We start from the raw sequence: 15,050 nt of genomic DNA on the forward strand, positions 1-15,050 counted from the left end.
GCCCTAGTTTTCAGACACATTAAAGAATAAGATTTCATATTTCATCCCTTTAGTGCAACATTATGTACTGTATATTTGTTAAATATGTTATGCTCTATGATGTTACAATAATGCAGCCACAGCTGTATCGCTAAGCACAGCCATGGTATCAAGTTTTTTATGCTGTCAATGTACAGGATAAAACATGGGATTTTGAGGCTGGCTGTAAAGTGCCAGAGAGCAACTGGCAGGCAATGACACCAGAGGATGTTCAGTGATGCTACCCATGGGAAAGAGCTAACAACAAAAGGATGTGTGTTATTAATAAAATGGAGAGGAAATAATGAACTGTGGAAGGACAGGGAATTCTGAGGAAGCAYTGGAACCCACGAGCATTGAAGACAGATGGAGATTTTAAACATACCATGGTTAATCACACAAAGGGGAGGGATTGAAAAAGAATGCTAACAGTACTTAACCACATGAGGGTAGGTTTAATGAGCTGAGGGTGAARTCCTGAGAATGGGTATATTTATAGTCAGAAACACGGAATCAGGCTCAGTYCTCAGATCTGCCCCCCTGCCTGTGTCCCAGGAGCATTGCAGGRGATTCACAATGAATCCTTACAGCTCTGCTTTTACAGTTTAGGTACCAGACCTTGGAAAGTTCAAGCCTGTAACTATTTCAAGAAAAGATCTTTGCTGATCGGTGCCATGAAGCCTTCAATTATTGTCACATATTTTAGGCAAAAAGATAATTTCTTAGAATTTTTAACCATTCTATAAAATACCACTAATTACTTCAACTTGACAGCTACCAAGCTGAAAGCCAACTTTCTTCTTTCTGCACAGCCAAATAAGGCCAACAAGAATGTTAAACCAGTAGAGGTTAAAGCTGTGTACATCAGTTTTAGCTTGGCCAATGTTTTTGCTTTAAAAGACATGTAAGGACTGCTTTAAGCTRTGGGTCATGATGCACACCCAACACACAGCAATTATCCCAAACAACTTGGGAATCATTTGCTGTGGCTGCTTTTCAAAATGGGAAAGGCATTTCACTCTCTCTGTTGTATGYATAATTGGATGGAAAAGGCATTTAATTTTTGCTATTTTATTTACTATTGGTGTGAAACACTTCATGTTTCCAGCAAAGTGGACTGGTAATTTCAGTAAATGGTAGCTGCAAGAAGTGGATCCTTTAATAGATTTTCATGAACAAAAAGGCGTAGATTTGCAAAAGAAAGTCCTTTTCTTGAAAGTACCAATATTCTAAAGTTAAAAGAAGATTTACTAGTGGAAAAATAAACTAAAGTACAGAAATAGAAGGAGGAAATGCATATTGTAAATTAGACTTCATAACCATGACATGTTTCATCCTGGGAAGAATGTGATGGTCAATATTTATCATCACAGGGATTTTAGATTTCTTTTTGATATTAATGCTTTTGGGGGCAGATTTTTGATTGGTATCCTTACAAATATTGAAGTCTTGTTATAACAGAGGTTAGAGCCATGATAGCCCTTATGGTACCAGAAACAGTATTTAATTTTTATTAGGTGATAATTTTTTTTCCAGTCAGCACTGSCACTCAAAAATAATGTTAAGGCTGATGATCAGTAGCAGTGCTTTTAAAGAATTTTAGTGTCAATGTATATTCAGTCACTCAGTAGCCACATTTTCTCAGATAACTTAAACCTGACAGATTACAGCATCATGGCATGAACCTATAAATAATATAAATAATTATATAAATAATAAATAATACATATGCCAGCTCTGCAAAGAGTATTAACATTTACATGGAATCAGATCCTAACTTCTATCAGGAAAACTGGAGAATGCCCAACTTAACAAACACAAAATTATGTCAAAAGCATCCTTGATGGCATTCAAGCAAATAAAACCAACTCACAAGCAACGAAGAATGGAGASAGAGTTCAAAACTGAGGATCAAGGAGCAAATCTCTGTCCAGTTCAACAGTTTGAATGGTTTTTCAAAATAGGCAGGAATGACAAACCAGTGGGATTTTGTRGAGTAATAACCATCCTCCCAAGCTGTTCATTGTAAACTCTTAAATCTCTAAATTTAGGGAAGTCAATTTAAATAATTTTGTGCATTAAAGTCTCCCTATGACACAGATACCTGCTCTTTATCTTATGAACAGGTCTGTTGACTGAAGAAGGTTTGGGACTGGAGTTCAAGCTTGCTGAAGGTGAGGAGAATGTGTCCATTCCATCAGAATCTGAATCAATTYTGGACATTGTGACAATTAAATATATTAAAATAGATGAGTTTACTTACGTGCACAGGATAGACTGATCTTCTCGATCTGTGAATAAAGAAAAATAAGCCATTAATTAGGGAAAATGGCTTTTTCCTTATTTATAAGGATTTACATTGAACAGCCTAAACCTTCTAAAATCTGGCCGACCATGATTCGTCAAAAGTACTGGGCTCACATCTTATTTAATTTGCCCTTGCATTTAAATAACCATCTCTAATGGAAATATTTTGTAYAAAAAATGAACAAAAGGTTAAGAGGTCAAAAATATTTTTTGTAAATTCCATTAGAGACGAACTGTAATGAGGACAGCAGAAAGATCAGGCTCTCTGTAAGAAGATTATAACAGAATTTCAAACCTGAAACTCAAGTTTTTACTATGCTTATGAACTATGGCTAGCAGCCCACTTGAAACAAAGTCTGGACAGATAAGGCATCAACAATGTTTTAAGCTGGTCATGCAAAGCTTTGATTTTTGAAAGCAGAGCAGTTCAAATACCTGAAAAATGTACTCTCTATTTCATTTCAGACTGAGAGGCAGCTTTTATCAAGAGGACAAGTAATTTCTTTAGAAAGATCTTCCAAAGAATAAGATAAAACAAGATACTTTGTAGATTTTACAAGATCATGTACAAGATTGTGTCAACAAGTACAAAAGTATCCTTYGTGCTTTTCACTATGAACAGATCATCAAATACATTTTGGATGAAGGTTTATGAAAAGAAGGACCAAAGTCTCAATTTCTGCTGTGTGAGGCATGTAGGAGGTTTCTGCACCAAGAGTCTGGTGTTCTGTAATGCTGCAGGAAGGTTTAGGATTTCACCCTTCTCCATAACCTGTTMTTGGAGTGATCCTCCCTGCTTATTGTTTTGGAGCTGGAGTTTCTCTCTACCTTCAGAACTTTTACACGGATTTTTCTGCCAAAAGGTGTGACGAGCATSTTTGCTGTGATCCATTCTGAAGTACAACCCTTTCCTTCACTTGTCAAAGATCAGGGCACGTTTCCCAGAGAGCTGTGGCATCTCCAGCCCTGGAGCTACCTGGAGCAAGGCTTGGAGCAGCCACCCCAGCACTGAAGGTTGCCCTTCTTTGACTGAGACTGTCAAAGTTTGCTTTTACAGACTGTAGGAAAATCTTCTGACTTAGGAAATTGATTCCCAGGCAGGTCAAATATATTTTCGAAAAGTGTGCTTAGTTTATAAATCTGAGACTTGAGGCAGRTAATTAGGCAGAAGCCAGTGCTTCTGTATGGTTTGACATTATTTATCCAAAGCAGAGGCGTTGTTTATCCAYCAGCCTCTGCTCAGAGGTGAAGACACGAGCTCCTCTTGCTCAGTGTGTGGGATGAYTTGCAGAAATACCTGTCTGGTTGCTCAGCCCTATTGCTGACCCTGTAGGTCATAAATATCATGAGATAAATCTATTTAAACCTATTTATTAAGCTTTCAAATTGTAACTGCTGCCTGGCCCACAGCCACCCTAGGAAAAGCTTTAGAGGGTTCTGCAATGGCTTGGATTGATATCAGACAACTGTTTTACTCACAGTTCCTCCACTACTTTATTGATCACCACACACAAATGGTGCCACTTTACTGCTTTCTTGGGTAAATCAGTACAAAATAATTCATTACATTTCTGTTGGAGATATTTGTCAGCAATCAGCACAGCAGGGCTCTTCCACATAAACATCTGGGAGCAGAGGAGCTGTGAGTCATGTTTGTTTCTCACTGCAGGACATCAGCTAGGCTTTCTTTTAAGTTAAAAAAGTGAGAGCATGGAAGAACTTTTACTAAAAATACACGGTTGTGTAAATAGAAACCATGGGCATATATTGATACTGCATCACTCACCCATAAATACCAAAAAGCAAATAAAGTGACTCCTTGATACTGAGTTGCCAGTGGAATTTCTGAGCTCAGGGAACATTAGAAAAATTTGGTCTCCTCCGAGCCAAGTATTTTCTCACTACTCTTTGCTGCCCATTGCTGCCCTTCTTTTGCTCCCCAGGAGGGGAACACCCCCTGAAGGTGTCTCAGACTGGCCCACCACAGGGGTTTGTGTGAGTGTCACTGTGGGGCAGCCTGGGGACGTGGAAGAGCAGAAGAAGGATTAGGAAGGTCAGAAGTTCCACAAATGTCCTCAGGGATAGGTTAATCATGKAAGGAACCTCATGCTGACAAACTCTGCTRTGCACTGATGGAGGGAGAATTCCAGATGTTACTGTCTCCTTCATGCATTTCAACTCTAAGGATGAAAGGGATCAGGAAGTCCAATCCTATTCYAACCTCATCTGCCAATACTGGTCTYGTTTACTTTCAAAGGCTCTCCCATTCARTTAATCCTATTTCTRTTYTGGAATCTTTTATTCTATATAGGAAAGACTGTGCCCTATTTTGGGAGTCTGCAACTTTATGTGTTTAGGTCTGTCCAAAGAGAATGAATTGCATAAATAAAACTCCTTAAACATAATTCCTGAGACTTAAAAAGTAACCAAGTACGTCTTCTATGTTGYAATATTTTCTTGGCTAATGCCTTCTAAGAAAACTTGAATGTGGAAGAGTATCATATCCACCTCCTGTATGTCTACAATAGATATTTTAAGCATTTTTTAAAAATTTCTCCTCAGTTTTTAATAGAGACCTACATTTACATTGTAAACTTCACCAGATTTGCTAAACATGCAGCAGATTTTTTTTTCCTWTCTGGAATCTGCTTACTTTTTTCACCAAACACCTCCAAATTGCCTGCAAGAATCCTTGCCCCTCTGTTCTTGATAGACCAGTTAGCTCTGCTTAATCACAAACAAAATCAGATGGTTTATCGCAATGAAGCAGCAAGTTGGCAGCTTTACCATAAAAGGGMAAAAACCAGACTGAAACCACGTTGCAGCACTCACTTACTGCTTCTTTACATTTGTTAATAAGCACACTGCCTAAAGGGGATATTTCTGTGCAGTCCTGCTGAGGACACGGTAAACAGATGGCTTCTCACAGCAGCCTCCTTCCCTAGACCTTGGGAACTGTTGTTTCCCTCCCCTACCTCCAAGTGACTGCCAGGTTGTTTGTTTTTCCATTTTTAACTCAAGCTTGCATAAAAGTGGCTCTGCAGAAAATAATCTCCTCRAATCTGCAGAGACCTATAATATATCTTCTCCAAAATTATTTATTGCCAGAAAACTTAGTAAAGGCCTAACCAACTACACAAAAACTTCGTTGCTACTTCTATTTAATATGGCTTTCACATTTGTATTTGCACTTTGTATGGAGCTACTTCAGCCCAAACTCAGCACAGCAGAGGCTGCAGGAGGTGCTGGTTCATGATTCAGTCTCTAAGTGTTGCAATAATCAGCTCTAGCTGTCTGTAAACACAGCCTGGAGGGCCCAGCTCAGTGTGGMCACTCCTGGGGACACACGCACACAAATGTAGAATTCTCGGTCTCTGAGATTAAACAAAATGAAAGTTCATTCTTGTTCTGGCTGGAGATGAGCACGCAGGGCTGTGCCTGGGCAATGATCATACTGCATTAACGATGGTAATCAGCAGATTCAATGAGACACCCAGCACTACTGGCTGAGCATGAGACAGCAAGTCTGTGATTTGTAAAAGGSTTTTACGTGCTCAGAACCACTTGAAACAAGTGGAAATTTTATCTCTGCCCAGCCAACATCTTTGATAATTCCTGTGTCCTGTGGGATGTCAGCTTTTGTGCATATTTGGAAGAACSTCTGATTATCTGATTGCTGATAGCTGTAGTTAAGTGCTTTTATCASAACAGCTTTGATGGGACTTAAACATCATCCCAAATGAATACATTAACCAAGTAAGCCTGAAGCAGAGGAGAATGCAGTGTGCACAGCTCATGTTTTTTTGCTGGATGTTTGTGCCAACAGAGGAGAGGGTGAGAATGTGAAGGGCTGTGATTCCCAGATGATGAACCTGGACCAGGGATCTGCAGACACAGAGCCTTGAACCACTGAGAGATGAAGGATCCCTGAGATATCTGAACAAGATGATTGCTCTGGGCCAAGTGGCCCTGSTCATGAAGGACCAGAATATAACTCCTCAGCCTCACAAATCTAAGACATATTTTACTTTGGCAAGCAGAAACTATGCAAGTTTCCAGATAAGGAGCAGTGCCGACTTTTCTCAAGGATAACATTTAGTGCTCTGATCCATGTTTATGAGTGAGAACTTTTGTTTATATTCCATTTGGAAATATGCTCACAAAYCCCCCTGAAGCTGTGTGTGCCTATACGTGCTCACACAGAACCGTGTCGACGCCCACTTTCACCACTCCAGCCTGGAGAGAATTTGGCTGAATAACCAGAGTTATTTTCAGGCTTGGTTTAGTTTTATGCACAAAACACGAGTAGGTTTTTACAAACAAAAGCACAGCTTTAAAAGCAGCTGGGGCCCTGTTCAGAGATGGAGAGACTCCAAAATGCCATGTGCAAGTAAAACGTGGGTGTCCTGGTGCTGGGAGCTCTGGTGGTTGCAGTCTCTGGCTGTGAGTGGATGGGGTGGGAGGCAGTGAAAGAGCATCCAYGATCACCTACTCCCTCCCTGCTCCTTTCTACTTCTCTCCCCCTCCTCTCTGCTGCCAGGAGGAATTCCTTGCAAAGGGGGCACATGAATAATGAGGAGTGAAGCTTCCCTGAGAGTTGGTAAGGTCAGGGAATTRTTCTGAGCACCAAAAGAAGTGAACAGATAGGATCCTGCACTCTTGCTGCTGCCAGCGCCCAGCCTGGGAGGCACAGCTGGACCCAGCAGGCCTAGGAGCAGTTAATGGCCACAGCAGAGGGTAAACCAGCTCCAGGGGCTTCATCCCTGCTCAGGAGAATGTGCTGGGAAGGACAGGAGATGGTCAGAGGGAGGAGGAGTGAAAACATCCCTGTGCTGCTTGGATCAGGCTCATCTATCTGACATTAGTTTCACATTAGGCAGAAGACTCTCATATTGCCAGGACAAAACAATTCTGGYTCACCAGGCTGCAGTTATATGKTTKTTTKTTTTTTTTTCCTTTCCTACAGATAGCTTATAGCCCTTTCCTTTTTTTATCCCCCACTTCATTTCTAGGGACAACTACTAAAGGTCTGCAGGAGCCAGAGCTCCCCTCAAAGTTTGCTGCTCAAATAAAGGATCTGAGGGAGGAATGGCCTGGCTTCAGGGTCTGCTCAGAGCCCTGGACAGTGCTGGATACAGAGCACAGGGTTCAGGAGGGAAGCTGGGGCACAGATATGTGACTGTGGCTTAGTGGGGTGACCTTCTGCCAAGTAAGTTTTTTTATTGCTTTATTGGTCCTCCCCTGCTGCACTGTAGTTCTGCCTTCTGGGATGCTCTCAAATAAAGGAATTGAAATAGCTCCAGAAAAGAAATGTCATRTAAGTCATAGGAAGAAAAAACCCTAATCTTTAAGCCCCAAACTGGAAAGCCCTAAACTTTAGGGCCAAGCCTATCTTGCTGAGCCATAGTTGTCAGAGAGAATTTCTGCAGGGTAAGGGGGCGTTATGAGGGCATATAAATTTCAAAGCATTTTGTAGAGCTCCTGGTTTCCTGCAGCACCCAAGGTCCCTGTGAGATGAMACCTGGTTGTGTCCCTGCTGTCTGGAGGTGCTGCAGCCTCCTACATCCACCACTTTAGCTTTTTCATCCCTAAATGACAGTTTCTCCTTAGAACAAAATCCCCTCAGTCTGTCAGTAGTGACTGCAGGAGGAGAGCACTGTGAATTTTGGGGGTTTGTTTGCACCCTTTGGGGCCTGGCTGCTTTTCCACTGCTCATGGCATCCTTGTTGGAAAGCAGAGCACATCTCAGCTYGGGGCTCCAGACATCAGGCTGCAGGGAAAGAAGCTCCCAGACATTGTTTGAATTTGTTGTGCTGGGGGAGAGAGCAGCACTGCCTACAGATCCAGCAGTGCTCAGCTAACTTTGGAATAGTCTCCGCTAGCGGAGAGGGAGCATTTTCCATGCCCGTATTTGCCAAAACTATTCGCTCGACTTTGAAACCTTCCCACATGCCTCGACACACATGGGTAAAAGGATTGTTTTTCCTTTTTGAGTCACAGTGTTTGTGGACTGCTTCTCCTGCCAAAGAATTCCTCTGAAACTTCCAGAAAGGCAGCGCTGCCCTCCGCGAGCGCCGTTCCCTGGCTGGGCACTCGCTGGAGCGCACGTGGAGCTCCCAGGGCAGGGATTCCCGTGGAGCTCCCAGGTGCTGTATCCACATTCCAGGGTGGGATTCCCGTGGTGCTGTATCCCATATTCCAGGGTGGATTCCCAGGAATGCAGCCCCRGGCTGTCCTACCTTGCAGCATGCTCCTGTAGGCCGTGTCGGCGATGGCGTAGATGTGCGGCGGCATCTCGTGCCTCTTCTTGCCCTTGTACATGTCAATGATCTTCTCGGAGTAGATGGGCAGCTGCTTGTAGGGGTTGATCACCACGCAGAAGAGACCCGAGTAAGTCTGCAGGGCAATTCAGAGAAAAGCTGGGCTTAGCACCACGTGCCATGGCTGGGCTGGGAAACACGGGRAAATCGCGGGATTTCTGYGAGCGCTCTCCTCYGTGTTCCGCCCAGGGTAACACACRAAGCAGAGCTGTTCTGAATGGATGKGGATGGGCGTTTCCAAGGGCACTAAGAATCATTTCTAATAAGCAAGCTGCTGCAAAGTAGRTGAATTCAGCAACCCACAGAAACACTGTGATTTGGTGTCAGGCTTTCTTCAATTAGTTACGGTACAAAATCCATACCCTTATTCAAGTATGATAACCATTGTAACAATTCATATTTATCTACATCTGTATTTTCATGTCACAAAATTATCTAAATACCTGCTTTCACATAAACATCACATTTTCTAAACTGAAATCCTAGGTAAGAAGCTTGAATTGATGTTTGAAGGGTTTAATTTTTTTTTTTAAAACCTTCTATGAACACCATGGAACAATGATGATTGATGAGASTCCTTAAAAACAATTACTCAAATTCCAAATAGATGCCATGAGAAAATAATCATGTCTTCGCTACATGACTATTTCTGCAGGAAACTTAAGGAAAAATGTGGTTTGTTTACAATTTAATGAAGGTATTAAAATAAAAATATATATGGTAAACAAACAAGAACATTGGSTACCAGCTAACAGGTGTTCATTCAGGTTTTCTTACTTTTTTTTTTTTKATTTTTAATTTTCCTTTATTTCTAAATATTCCAGCTATTGAACTGGACCAGAAATAAATACATAAGATAATAGATGAAGAGCCATGTTTCACAAGCAGTTACTAAAAGTAAGAAATTTGTGAGGGTATTTAATTTAAAAAAGAAAGTTTAAATTCCCCAAATAAAGAATTACCATGMTATGAGATCATAATTACAGGAGTATTGTGACATTTAAAGTGGTCCATGAAAAAAAAGAAAGAAATAATGAAACTATGCTGTTTATGACATAAGTAGAAGTGATTTGTTTGGGTTTAAAAAGAATTTTTGTTCTTATTTATTTAATTTTGTTGCTGTGAGTGTGGAGGAGAGCTCTGTGGGGCTGGGCTGGGCTGGGTGGGGGCACCGGGGGCTCAGGCACAGGGATTTCCCTGTCCTGCCCATAATAGGCAATGGCCAAGGCAGCCCTGGCACAGSCTGAGCCTTTATATGGCATTGGGCACCCTGGGTGCTGCAGCGGGCACGGAACATCTGTGCTGCTCTGGGTGCTGATGGGCACCTCCACCAACAGCTCAAACTGTGCCTGTGCCACCACAGCCCCACAAAATGGAGCTCAAAGCCTCGCCAGTGCTCAGCACCCCGAGCTGAGCCCCTCAGTGAGGAAGGCAGGGAATTGCTGGGATGGATTTTCATTGGTATGGGAGCTCAGAATGAAACTGCTGCTCGTGTCAAAAGGGACTTTAGTGTTGCCAGGATGACACACTTGAAAAGTGACAGTTTTATCCTACAATGACCACCAAGGCCCTTATGGAAAAGACAGCAAGACATTTTGTAATAGCATAAATACATTTACTGTATGCACTCAATCATCATCAAGTGAAATAATAGGAGAAGAAATCAAGGAAATTATTCAGGCCTCCCTTCTGTGAGATTTCCAGGCATTTCTCAACTGGCCACATGCAGGGCTGTTTGCATACCTGACACACAGTTATAAACCTTTGCAGAGCAAAATTTGAGGCACCAGAAGCARGCTATTAAGGCAGAGCAAAACATGGAGCTGATGAAGTTCAGGAAACCTCATTTCTAACTGGCCTGTGACTGATAGATATCATCTGTCACCTCGGAAAAGTTAATCAAGCCCTCTCATTTTGATTGATTGTAGCTCTGGGTATCTGCTTTGCAAGGATTTGGGGGAGCTAGATTAATACAGGTGGTGTTTTGACACGGCCAAGTGTGTGATTGAAAATGGGGCACTGAAGCTTCCATGCCTTAATCCTTCTCCTTGGGGCACAGCCTGTTTAGGGAGGAGATCCCCGACTGAATCTCTCCCCAGAGATCTGGAGGAAGAACAGTTGGAAATATCTTCGGGATCCTTCCATGGGAGTGCTCACTCGTGTATCCCTCAGACAGCTGCTGCTGCTGGGCACTGACAGGGGACAAATCCACATCTGCATTGCAAATATCTGGGTTTGGGCACAAGAACCCACCCTCAGTTCCCAAATACATCTGCTGTTTTATGTATCAAAGACAGCACCCTGCACTGCTCRGTGAAGACTGAACAAGTGGAGCCCATGAATACAGCCACAAGGAACTTGATTCCACCTCAAATCCACTGAAGCTGCTGTTATAGTCATCCTGATATAATAATTTTTGGTTTAATTTGTGTTGGATAAAGCAGATTCTTTTCATTCTAAGCAATGTGAAACATGAGTTAGTTGCTCATGTTTCTTTTTGCCCTTTTCTCTTAATTATCTGTGATGAAGCAAAAGCCCAGAGTGTTTTTCTAGTGTGCAGTCACTCTGTGAATTTGTGCTCTGGATCTTTTTATTTGATAATATTTAATATAAATCCAAGGGGGAGATGACTTTTTCCCCCCCAGCTAGACTGCTTATTTTTCTTTAGCATATTTGGGAATCCCCATTTGCGTCAGTGATGCTCTGGAGAGAAAAATGTTGAGGTCATGTTTTCTTTGAATGTGTGGGACTCCAAGGGACACAACTTAGGCAACACATGGCAAAGCCAGGGGATGGTAGTTTACAGATAATTTTGCAAGTGGATGAGACTCAAATTCTCTTTGGAGAACCCCTCTGTTTTTAAAAAGGTATGACAGATGTCAAGTAGGCCAGCACTGAGTAAAGCTGGACAGTTTCAAGCAGTTTTGGTTAAAATGCCAATAACTTTTGGMACCAAAAGTCAAAATAATTTCTTGGAAATTTTTACCATCTTAAGATCTAGTCTCATGAGAAAGAAAGCTTAATTTCAGATATGCTTCCATTTTTGCCCCCATGAAAAACTCTTTGATTTTTAGTTGCATTGTCCACTATTAGAAATTAATTTCCTCTTTGTGTAGAAAGTGAAAATTCCACAAACTAAATATAAAGGAAACCCTGGAACACTTATGCAGAGTGCTGCTGAGAACACAAAGAAAGATCCACCCCCCATTTTATCGCTCTAACTTTCTACTAATTCTTTTAATTTTTGCAACAATGCAGAACACTTTCAGAAAAAGTCTATTTTAATCATTAATGCTGCATGTTCTGATATAATAGCATGTGGGTTCACATGTTCCCCTGCAAACTTAAAATCAAATAAACTCAAATAAYGAAAAGATGGGAAGTCTAGCTTCTTTCAGGAACTTGATAATGTGCATTTTGGTGCATTSCTGAAGGAAAGATCTTGAGCTTAGCTCTTTGAAGTTATGTGTAACAAGTAGTTCCTTTGTAGTACTCCATAAAACTATCTTCTTTTCTGCTTCATTTCCTACTTTCCAATTTAGCATTCCTCATATTAGTAATAAGACCTTGACTACTGTTTTTACTTAAGCTCTGTACTTTCTTTCACTCATCAGTGGTCTGTCATGCAAGTAAAATTTTCACAGATTGAAACTGTAGATAACTTTTCTGCAGCACAGCATGGGGATCCTCCATGTAAAATCAAAGATAACAGCTGAGTTCCTTGGAAAAGTTTTGTGCTTTCTTATTGTGGTGTTTGCTAACTGTTGATATGGGTAGATAACAGGATTATTAATGTCAAAATATTATTGTGTCCATTTACTTGAATGGACTGAGAGACAGAATAATCTTGCTATAACTCCCATGAATACAGAGAYTGCAATTTTTTCGGGACTGCCTCATGTATGACTTGACCCACATGGGGGCAAAAAGGTTTAGTGGATGTGTGACTTTGCTTCAGTGGCCCACTGGTACCTACAGGTACTCTTGCCTGAATTCCAGTGGGTTTCTCCCTTTATCCAAACACAAATTTTAACTCAAGCACCACCAAACCAGAACTTTTCAGCTGCCTTCCYGTCAGAGTTTTGCCTGAGAAAGGACTGCATGATTTGCCTTTTCCATTTTCTTTTTGCAAGTTACTGGAAACTTGTTCAGGTTTACACTGAAGTAATCTGAAAGTCCCTATTAATTTTTTCCCCCCAAACAGCAGGACTGAAATTTTGTTCACCTATCAGAAAGTGCTTTCCAAGCCAACACCCGTTCAGAATTTGTAAATTTTGTGGAAGAAACCTTCATGTATTTTAATTTAGTTAAGTAAAGAGCCATTTCTAAAGAAGCAATTATTAAAGAAGCAGGGGAGTCAYGTGGAATAAAGTGAATTTAAAGCATTTTGGGGTTCAGATGCCATTCCTGGGGGTTAGTGCTGGCATGGCAGTGTGACACACAGGGCCTGTGTCCCAGACAGGGGTGGGATCCACCCCGCTGTCAATGGGACATTGTCACATGCAGTGGGAAATGCTCTGTGGGTGTTTGGCTCTACTCACATAAATGAGGCCTGAGAAGTATCTCTCCCTTAGATTGTGCAGCACCGAAGCTTCATTGAGGCAAGTCAGCTCTGCCATGTCCTCCACTTTGGAGAACTTTGGAGGGTTCATCTTCTGGATGTCATCCTTGCTCAGTGTCACTTTCTTTCCATTTTCTGCCAGTTCAACTGTCACCTCATCCCCTTTCTCTTCCTTGATACTYGCTGCTTCAAATCCATGTTTCTCTGATGGAATCCAAACCAGTTTCTTTGCTGACCAGTCAGCCTGGGCAAGTGGGTTGTTGGTGAAGTTTTTGTCCACAAAGAGGAATTTCTCATCATCGCTGAGAGGTTTTTGAGCCATTTTGACTCAGCAGACACCTGTTGAGGAAGCAAAATATTCTGCTTTAAAGGGACAAAAGAAGGCAAATGTGGAGACATTCCAGGCAAAACACATTTGTCAAATCTGCCATGCAGTAGGTCCAAAGCACTCTAGGTCCTGTGTCATATCTCACATTTACATGTGGGTACTTTCGGGTGCCAGCTCAGATTCTTTAGAATATCTGTGTTCAGATTCCCATGCCTTTGTTACTGTGTTTGAAATCACCAAAATCAAAARCCTCATGGCACTCMAATCAATCAATCAATCAATCAATCAATCAATCAATCAATCAATCACATGAGGACATTTGGGCATATTACTTTATCTTGTTTATGTTGCTCTGAAGAGCAGAGAGAAAAACAAGGCAAAAATAATGCAATGAGACTGTGAGAACTGCACCAGGAGCACCAGCTGAACACCTTCCTGCTGCCTCAGCTCCTGCCCAGCAAAGTTAATTCATTTCAGACAAATACAAAATTTCCCATCCCCCAGAAGCTGCTGGGTGCATACTGAAATAGCAGTGCAATAATGAAATAAATAGTAGGAGAATGGTTCCCAGGCTGTGTTCCAGCAAGGACAGAAATGAACCTCTCTTGCAAAGGACTATTTCYGATCACTTAATACCATTTCATTCGGAGAAGAATAAGAGTAAAACAAGAAAAAGCAGAAAAAAATTTCATTATCAGTAGTGCTGGTGAAGGAAAAGTAATTTAGAGTTAGCCCCTCCCTGTGGGCCAGACTATGGGAGATGATCATTTGTGAAGGGTAAATGTCTGTCACAGGAGAGACAGAAGARATGAAACCAGCCTAGAAATTGCCTCAGCTAAAAGAGACTCTGAACCACGATGCTCAGACTGGGCGGATGATGCATGTGTGCCATGCATTTGCTCAGGGATAAAGCAGCTGGGAGTATCTGCTGCAGAATGAGAGTTAGGGCAGAGTTCAGGCTGCTTTGCACCGTGTGGAGACAGGAGGCAGCTGCTCTGCTGCTCTGGCCATGGAGGTTTGGATGTGGCTGCCAGATCAGAGCTGATAAGGCCGGAGCTCTGTGAGTGTTCTGCCCCATCCCGTGGGAGGCTCGGGTCTAAATGAGGGAAGGAGTAAACAGAAAGGCTTTGTGGTTTGCTCYAGGGCAGAAAGAGCTGTGCTGGTTGGGAAACCTGCTGTGCAGTGGAGCAGAGGGGAGAGCTGGGGAGGAGCCACCAAGAGCGTGTGCCCAAGAAAAACATCTCCAGGAGACAGAGGCTGTTTCATTTCCTTATTGAGAGTGAATTTAATATTCACAGCATCCAAACAAACATGAATCTGGAGGGAGCTTGGAGAACTGACTGCTAAAGATGTCAGCAGTCAGCCCACGAGCAGGACAGTATTTGTAACGACCAAGCTCTGCAGTTTGTAGCCAAATGGACACCCTGTGCTCTGGGAGTATCAGAGCTTGCTTTCCAAATATTTGTCCCTGAAGCCTTCCCACAGATTAGGGTTTTTTTTTTTTTTTTTTTTTTTT

The 15,050-nt window shown here is 42.0% G+C and overlaps 1 protein-coding gene across 3 annotated transcripts in view; it reads right to left on the reverse strand.

The window, feature by feature from the left end:
- MYH11 (myosin heavy chain 11) overlaps positions 1 to 15,050 on the reverse strand; it is a 54,351-nt gene that overhangs the window by 34,274 nt on the left and 5,027 nt on the right. For all 3 annotated transcript variants that reach the window (XM_057367327.1, XM_057367326.1, XM_057367328.1), the window contains exons 2-4: positions 13,187 to 13,545; positions 8,565 to 8,721; positions 2,282 to 2,309 (exon numbers count right to left, since the gene is read on the reverse strand). In XM_057367327.1, the coding sequence (XP_057223310.1) occupies positions 2,282 to 2,309; positions 8,565 to 8,721; positions 13,187 to 13,528 (527 nt within the window). In that variant the 5' untranslated portion in view covers positions 13,529 to 13,545. The remainder of the gene's footprint in view (positions 1 to 2,281; positions 2,310 to 8,564; positions 8,722 to 13,186; positions 13,546 to 15,050) is intronic.

The sequence above is a fragment of the Malurus melanocephalus genome, unplaced genomic scaffold (genome assembly GCF_030028575.1).
Source record: "Malurus melanocephalus ecotype Western Australia unplaced genomic scaffold, MMel_1.1 scaffold_77, whole genome shotgun sequence".
In the NCBI taxonomy this organism is placed as follows: domain Eukaryota; kingdom Metazoa; phylum Chordata; class Aves; order Passeriformes; family Maluridae; genus Malurus; species Malurus melanocephalus.